This window comes from Antedon mediterranea, chromosome 8, assembly GCF_964355755.1.
Source record: "Antedon mediterranea chromosome 8, ecAntMedi1.1, whole genome shotgun sequence".
Classification (NCBI taxonomy): domain Eukaryota; kingdom Metazoa; phylum Echinodermata; class Crinoidea; order Comatulida; family Antedonidae; genus Antedon; species Antedon mediterranea.
Window position 1 is genome coordinate 25,798,755 of NC_092677.1, and position 8,564 is coordinate 25,807,318.

General features: G+C 33.9%; 1 protein-coding gene across 1 annotated transcript; it reads left to right on the forward strand.

Annotated features, from left to right (window-relative positions):
• Positions 1 to 15: 15 nt before the first annotated feature.
• On the forward strand, positions 16 to 6,528 carry LOC140056051 (F-box only protein 15-like). The gene is made up of 15 exons (XM_072101280.1): positions 16 to 22; positions 392 to 522; positions 680 to 925; positions 1,642 to 1,755; positions 2,009 to 2,101; positions 2,248 to 2,457; positions 2,756 to 2,882; positions 3,522 to 3,604; positions 3,932 to 3,987; positions 4,214 to 4,312; positions 4,519 to 4,634; positions 5,028 to 5,089; positions 5,218 to 5,255; positions 5,589 to 5,668; positions 5,799 to 6,528. Exons 2-15 carry the CDS (start codon positions 401 to 403, stop codon positions 5,886 to 5,888), a joined length of 1,536 nt encoding a protein of 511 aa, XP_071957381.1. The 5' UTR covers positions 16 to 22; positions 392 to 400; the 3' UTR covers positions 5,889 to 6,528.
• The last annotated feature ends 2,036 nt before the right edge of the window (positions 6,529 to 8,564 follow it).

The following is an 8,564-nucleotide window of genomic DNA, read 5'->3' on the forward strand; positions in this document are numbered from 1 at the left end:
TAATATTTTTTTGTTTTATCGGGTGACAATTTATACTTTTTATAGGCCCTAAATAAACGATAACTATTTTTAGATATGATTTATTTGAAAGGTAGGATTATTTAGAAAAACATTTGCTAGGCCTATTTTGATAGAGATCGGACAGATTATACGGTATACAGTAACAAACAAAGAGGGACATTGTAGTGTCACTGTACTCAGTCATCATATCACTGTCTCTCTGGACTGATTAAAAAAAAAAAGGAGAGAGAGATTCATGCAGTGAACATAACATCCAGAGAGGGTGGGGTAATGTTAGAGTATTACTGTGGTATTGAGGCTTCTCTGGGCCTAGGTAGTTTGCTAATGACATTTTAAAATGTAATTTGTTATATTTAGATTTGTTTTTCAGCTCAGAAACATGGGTGAACATCACAAGAAAGTTCTGCAACAGTACCTGAGATCACATCAATCAAAATCTAAAACACATGATGGTGAACATTCCTCCTCCTATAGGCCGAATGCCGGTGATTCAATTGATAGGTATATCTTTTAATTAAACATACCTTAAAACCACACCCTTCCGAGATGTGCTATTATTGTACACTGTCAGTGCAGTGGTGCATCTGAGTTGTAGGCCTAACAGTATACACTCTTTTTAAGATTACTAATTAAGATTAAATTTATTTTTATACTTCAGAACAACTACTACGCTAAATGAAAAATTTAAATGGATGAAAGTTTCAAAAACAGAATCAAGCACTTCTGCTCCTAGAAATACCGCATTACGGAAGACGTTGCCAAGGATACCTGTAGCAAGACGCAAACTAAAGATTGATGACTTACCAGATGAAATCTTGCTTATCATCTTTGAATTCCTACCAGCAAATGACCTTTTGGTGTCAGCAAGTGTTTGCAGAAGATGGTTAAAGCTGTCCAATGATGAGTAAGTATCATTGTCACCTGACCACAACCAGTGCAGCAAGAATTGAGTAGTAATGAGTATTATGAGTGAAATTGGGGTCACCAACTCTGTGTCATCCAGGTCAATTTAGTGTCACCAACTCTGTGTCATCCAGGTCAATTTAGTGTCACCAACTCTGTGTCATCCAGGTCAATTTGGTGTCACCAACTCTGTGTCATCCAGGTCAATTTGGTGTCACCAACTCTGTGTCATTGGTCAAATCAGTGTCAAAACCAACTCTATGGCTGAAGAACAAAGGAGTCTACACAGACTTCACCAGCGTAGTGACATAGTTGCTGATAATTGTAACTTGGAGAGTATATATCTAACACTTACATTGATGTGAAATAAGTGTCAAAATGTCAATATGTAATATTTCCACATGCAATGATTATTTATGTTAATTAGGTTATGATAAACTAAAATTTGATAATTCCCATAAAATGTTAAAATAAGTACATGATACGAACGACAGATAAACATAAATGATGACAGATAAATATAAATGATGACAGATAAACATAAATGATGACAGATAAACATAAATGATGACAGATAAACATAAATGATGACAGATAAACATAAATGATGACAGATAAACATAAATGATGACAGATAAACATAAATGATGACAGATAAACATAAATGATGACAGATAAACATAAATGCCCATGAAAATGGTTAATTTTCTTCTTCAGTATTCTGTGGCAAGGATTGTACATAAAGTATGGACAGCTAAAGAGGAACGAATCTGTGGATGTTCAATTGAAGTGTCATGGTGGAATAAGATGGAAACGAGAATGTATTAGAAGGTAAGAATAGAGGTTCATGGGAATGCTGATGACAATGAATATGTTATCCTAAAGCTCTGTCTGTGATGTGCCCAAATATGGTAGTGATATGCTTAAATATGGTAGTGATATGACATCATCATGTCCATATATGGGCACATCATATTTTTTTTTCACATAAAGTTTGATAGTGTAGACAGAGCTTAAGCTGGTAATTTATTATGAGTTATTATACACAGATACATTTACAATTGTTTATGTTTTCAATCTATAGATGCATTGAGAAGAGAAACTCAAGACTTAAGTTGCTACTTAAAAAAATAAACAATTATACATTACTTCCTGGAGAAACAAAGAAGGTAATAGAGTAAGTATACATTTGTATAAACCACATGGTAATTTGCATATTTATGTGTTGTTTCCCCTTCCTCCATCCCTTAAAAGTTTCAGTTATCTATTAAAAAAAAAACCGAAAATAACTTCCATTTTTTTCTGTTTTAAATACTACACTAGAAAACTTGGTATAAAATGGCAGTTGGTTTTAACAGACAGCGACAAGAATGAGCATATCATTGACCAATCAGATGTCTCCCATTTTCTAACCTCCATAACAGTTCGTTGGTATAGCTTGGAGTTTCCTCCAATCAGAAACATTCGTCAAGTTGCCATATATGCCATAGCGCCTGTGTTTTTTCATAAGAATGGTAGTCCAGTTGTAAATAGGTACTATTGAGGGAAAGCATTTTATATTCAAATTTCAATTATTCAACTACAGAACAGTAACAAATAATTAAAATAATAATATGACAATTCTACAACAGATAAAATTCTTATCTAATACAAAAGAAAGTGCATTATGATTTTCTAATGATATGATGACAAAAATAATCATCACTGTGAAAGTGAAAGTCGTACCAAACAGGGATTGAACTCTTGGACTTGTTTAATCATTTATTTTGATTTGGAAAAAAAAAGTGATTGATAGTTCTTTTTTTAATTTAAACTTAAAATCTTGTTTCAGTCCATGTCAAAGGTCATTGCTTCTAAAGAGTAACCCACAGACGATTCTTAAAGGACAAGAAATTGGTGGAGATGACCGAGTGAGTCTTTATTACGTGCAAGGTGGTCCACTGCTTGCAGTCTGGAAGGTAAGCTTCAAGATAACGTCTTCTGGCGCACTCTCAAGCGCATAGCCACTATCGTTTATCTTTATCATCTTAAAAAAAGAGGTGGTTGGGGGAACTGTACAGAAGCTTGTTGAGAACCTTTGGTATCAATCAATCAAAATCAACATTTATTTCCAAAATTGTGGTGTCACCAAAAAAGCAAAAGCTTGTGTCAGGGACGCCAAAACAAAACATTCAAAAGCAAACAAAACATATATATATAAGACACAGAAATGAAAATAACAATAAAACGTAAAGCCGTACATTTCAATTGCAGTATAAATGATATAAATACATTTTCAATTGCTAGAGGTAAATATATTAGCAAAAACAGTATCTCTGTGGCAGTGGCGTAATGGCCATGAGCGCTCACTGGCTAAACCCAGGGGCACCAGAACTAAGGGGGCCCCAGTGCATTAGCAGCCCAAATGCAATTACCCAGTGTGGGAGGGCCTTTAGGAGTGTTAAAACAGGGGCCTTTGCCCCATGCGTTACGCCACTGCCCTGTGGAAAACCACAACAGCATTCTCCCAAAACCTAAATATACAGGTTTCTATTTTCAGTCTGGTTTCATAAATTAGAATTAGAAAATGTTCACCCTCCAAATTTTGTTTGTTAAAGGAAGACGGAGATCTTGCATTTGTAAGCCAGTCTTTCCACTGCTCACATCTCATCCAGAGGTGTCTCCATGGATCTTCTGAAAGGTCAGTGACTCTCGCATCTACGATTTAAGTTAATGTGAAACTAAACAAACATTCTCATAGCAGAATCTTGACTCAATTAATACAGCAGACAGGGTTCAAAGCTCTCAAGGGACAGTTGAGTGCAGGGTCAGATCCAGGAGGTTTAAAACAGCGTGGCAACAGCGATTGCTATTACAATTAATATATAAAAAATTAGTTCATAATTTAATTTTAGCCGTCAAAAGAGGAAGCACGTCTCCAGCGGTATATATGTAAATGAACAGTTACGAAAGTGAAATCAAAATAAAGTTTTTTTTTACTTTAGACACTTTTTTTTCTTTTTTTTAGTATTCATCGTCCAATTCTAAAAAAACCACCAGTAGATGATATAGACCCCCAATATGGTAAGAGAAATGTATTTTTTTATTGAGTCTATTGCCTCAGAATTCAACTCGGTATATCCTCGATTTTAGGTCTATCTACATTATCAAACTGATAATGTGCCCATATATGGACATGATGTCATATATTTAGGCATATCACTACCATATTTGGGCACATCACACTTTTTTTGTCCAACTAGTTTTATAGTGTAGACAGAGCTTTACGATATCACTGTTTTATTTCAAGGTCTCCACGACTACACTTGTGTAGTGGAATTGCGTAACCAGAGGGCAGCCCACTGGAATCAACAATTCACATTCCTTCATACATGCAAGACAAAGATAGGTAAGAAATAGAAATTCCATTTCATTTAAGATTGACTTTAAGCATAAATATGCAACGTAAGTGTAAAAAAAAGGACTTCCAAATGTTTACTGTTCTGTTTTTAAATTCCTTGTTTGTTTAACTTTATGTTTATTTACTTTAAGTTTAAAATTTAAAATTTTGCGATTTTTTGTGTGTTTTATATACACTTTCATAATGCTACAAAGTTGATGGAATGGCAAAACTTGTTCTGATCAGAGAAGATAAAGCAACGGATCACTCGGCCACGAGTAAGAAACTCTCATTGCCATGGAAAACGGAGATCTTTAAAGGAATCATACAGGTATAATAATGACACTTAAAAGTGAACTGTACTCGCCAGTGGCGTAACGGCTATGAGCGTTCATTGGCTAAACCCATTGGCCTCGGATCTTAGGGCCCCCTGAGCAGTGTCCAGAGGAAAAAACAGGCATTAAAATATGTCGAAAAAGGTTAAAAACACCCGAGGCCTCCAGCGTTGAAGGCCACAGTTCCTAAGCCAGGGGGCCTCAGGTCTCTATGTTACGCCACTGGTACTCGCTCAAACATTTAGCACACTAGGTGTTGTTTGCAATGGTCTGCTGTTCCACTCACACTAAAAAGGGTACAAAAATGGTCACCATGGGTTGTTTTTTGAGAATTTTCAACACTATAAATCACTATACTAATATATTTTTGTTTTATACTTTTTTGAAAGAATGTTTGCATTATGGATGTGACATTGCATGATGAATTCAAGGAAGTGATGTGGACCGTAAGGTACAAGATCTCTTTATGTAAATGTATATTTTTAAAAATATATAAATAATACTAGAATAGTCAAGTTTTAACTAGAAACTCGTAAGTTTAAGCACTAAATTATTTTATATATTTGTTTTTAATTACAGTTCGCCTGTAGTAATAGCTGAAACAGAAGACCACAAAGGTTAGTACAGTATGGCTATAATGTTTTAATATTACGTAGTATTTATATATACCTGCATGCTTACAAGGCAAACAAATTAGGGTTAGTCACAGAAGTTCTTGTTCAGTTTATAGCACTCCTAAGGGGCCCTCCAGTGCTGGGTAGTTGTATTGTGACTGCTCATGCTCTGGGGCCCTTTAGCCTTGGGGCCCCTGGGTTTAGCACTCCTGAAGGCTCCTCCAACACTGGGTAGTTGCATTAGACTATTCATGTTGTGGGGCCGTGGGTTTAGCCAATGAGCGCTTATAGCCATCACGCCGCTTTTCTCGATAAACTATATGTATTCTTTTACAGTGGATTTTACATATGATGGTCCTGAATATCACATCACATACAATGATGAGACTGGTCATGTGATGTTGCGTTTAATTTGGGTAGGTTATCAAATGTTTATTTAATACTTTTGTTAAAAACAATTTTTTTTTTAATGGTAGAAATAGTTGAATAGGCCAAATGCATAAGGTTGCCAGGTTATGTACTGAAGTTTTTAAATTTTAATTACAGATTGAAGACAGAGACATATTTTTGATAACTAAAGCGGAGTTAAATCTATCCTGTAAAGCTATCAATCAATGGTTTAAAACAAAGTACTAAAAGGAAGGAGTTACATCACAAAATGAATACACAGAAAAATATAGTATATATATATATATACAAATTGCTTATGATCGGTATAGTGCCTCCAGGGGACGAACAGTGTTCCTCCCTTTTTTATACTTCTCCTGTAGTGTTCACTTTTATGTGCGCTTCACAACACATGGTTATAAAAGTAAATAGGATTTTTACCGCAGGGGAGTGTCCCACCGGAGGTGCTGACCAGTCGTGGGCGATCCATATTGATTTTTTTCAATTGGTTTTGTTATGTGATACATAATTTATTTCAATTTGTTTTTGTTAATGAATGTTGTTTGGTGTGTGTACTCTACATGTATATGGTATCCAAACTGACAAGAACTCACTTCTTTTGGTACTATTGTAATTCTGAATGAATAAAGAATTGATATATTAGTGTAAGACCATACATACGTGTGTGTGCAATAACACAAAATTATTTATTTGACAAAAAAAGTGTGATGTGCTCAAATATGGTAGTGATTATGATATCATCGTGTCCCTCCCAAGTTTGATAGTGTATTATAGTAGACAGATTTTTAGACCATACCTGTTTATCTGTGAAATAACAATAAATGATTTATAGAATACTTTATCATATCATCACAGTAAATTATTTATTTATAAAATAAATACATACAGTCTGATCAGCTTTTTTTTGCAGAAAAATTGACATAAATTTTTAGCTAACTATGCAAAAAATTGAAGTACATAACTATGCGAAAAAATCGAAATAGATTAGTAAATATGCAAACAAATTTAAAATATATGTATGTCCCTTGAAACACAAAAAAATGAAAGTCAAAATATTCTAAATTTAAATTGGCCATATCAAAATAATATTAAAATTATTCACCTTAAGTCGAAAATTCGAGTCAAAAACACCAATTGTACGTAATTAACAGCTAAATTAATTTGATTACATTTTGTCTGGATAATCGTCCCGAGCGAAAGTAAACAAAAATTTCAAACCACGAGTATGCATTATGCATGATGCTAATTAGCATTGTTTACAACTCCTCACAGTTGTGAAGGTGTTCTCACACAGATCGCGAAGAAGTTTTACAAGCGCGTTGCATTATGAGATATGTTTTGATAGAAAACTTTGACTGGAAGTCAAAGTTATTTTTTGAACCAAAAAACGTCTGTATTTCAGTTAAATGATTTTTTTTTCGACTCATTTTTGGTAAAAATTAATAAATATTATGATACTTCAAAATGACCCACTTTTTTTCAAAATATTTTTTTTTTTTTTTTGGATTTGACAAAGGGACAATACATCTTTAACTATAACTATGCGAAAAAATGAAATACATGTGTAACTAACTATGCCAAAAATTGAAATATTATGTTTAACTCTATGCGGAAAATTGAAATATGCAAACACATGTAACGAACTATGCGAAAAAATTCACCTATTTACCCAAGTCGTAAGTGTACATAGGGTCTTTCAAAAGAAATCTTGATTTTTGAAAAATATGCTAGTTGCAATGTTTACTTATGACGTGGGAGAATTAGTCGTCTGTTTGTAGAACAGTGTTTATGTAGTTGTGTAGTGTAGCGTTTTGAAGAATTGCATTATGTTCCCCTCCCGATATCTCAAATTCTAAAACTGGTTGTGTTTGTTCCTTCTGTCACCTGTAGAAATTGAAACAAGTTTAATTATTTTCGTTATTCTCTTGTGGGATTCAATCTAATTTTTTATACTTATTATTCTTGATGGTTATTTCTAAATTAACCATTTTTATACTTTGATAGGATAAATAAATAAACTGTATGGAAAAGAAAATTTTGGATTTTTTTAAAAACATTCTGAGAGACTAAAGAGTCTAAAATGGCAGATGGAAGATTATTCCTCAGTGTGGGTCCGGCATATCTTATTAATGTGTTAGAATGTGTTGGTTTTATAGGTGGGTACAGACATTTGTTTTGAGATCGAGTGTGGTGGTGTGGAGAGACGAATTGAAGGTAAAAGGAAAACATGAGTTGGTTAATGCAGGAGAAGACAAAAGAACTTTGTTCGATGAGATTAATATTGTTAATTTGATGAGGCGAAGATTCCAGAATAGATTTGATGAGTGAGACAGTGGTGATGCTCCAGATTTGTTTTTTTTTTGTTTAGTCTACTAAAATATTGCGTCACAAAATGAGTACATTACAGTGAAATAGTATAAAGCTGTCTACACTATCAAACATTACCTCAAGTTTATTATGGTTCCTTTTTATTCTGATTTTAGCTCAAGTATAGATATGGCAGGCCAAAATGGCTTCCTTGTATGAATATTAAACGGAATTGACATCTAGAACCTGGACTATATAGGAGCTTAAAAAATACTTTTTAAAATGTGAGGAAAAACACTAAATGCTTCTATATATAAATTTACGTAAGGGCAAAATTCGGTAAATCGCGCCTTACTTCTAGAATTTTTACTCGATGGTATATAAAGTTGGTTCGTACTTTCGATACTGATTTTAACCACCTGATGTAACCCTGTTTATTAATTAAATTAAGTTAGATAATTAGTTATTGACGATTAAAACGAATTTAGGTTCAACGATTTGCCCCAAATAGGGGTGTTTTCCGATCGTGGTATACACTGTCAGTGTCTAATGGATGTCCATCTTGAAAAATACCCGCCACAAAAATGCGAGGAGGCT

Coding starts and splice junctions, on each gene's coding strand:
- LOC140056051 (XM_072101280.1), top strand. CDS start 401: ATGGGTGAACATCACAAGAAAGTTCTGCAACAGTACCTGAGATCACAT. Junction 5,256..5,588: donor TGAAACAGAAGACCACAAAG/GTTAGTACAGTA, acceptor ATTCTTTTACAG/TGGATTTTACATATGATGGT. Junction 5,669..5,798: donor TGATGTTGCGTTTAATTTGG/GTAGGTTATCAA, acceptor TTTTAATTACAG/ATTGAAGACAGAGACATATT.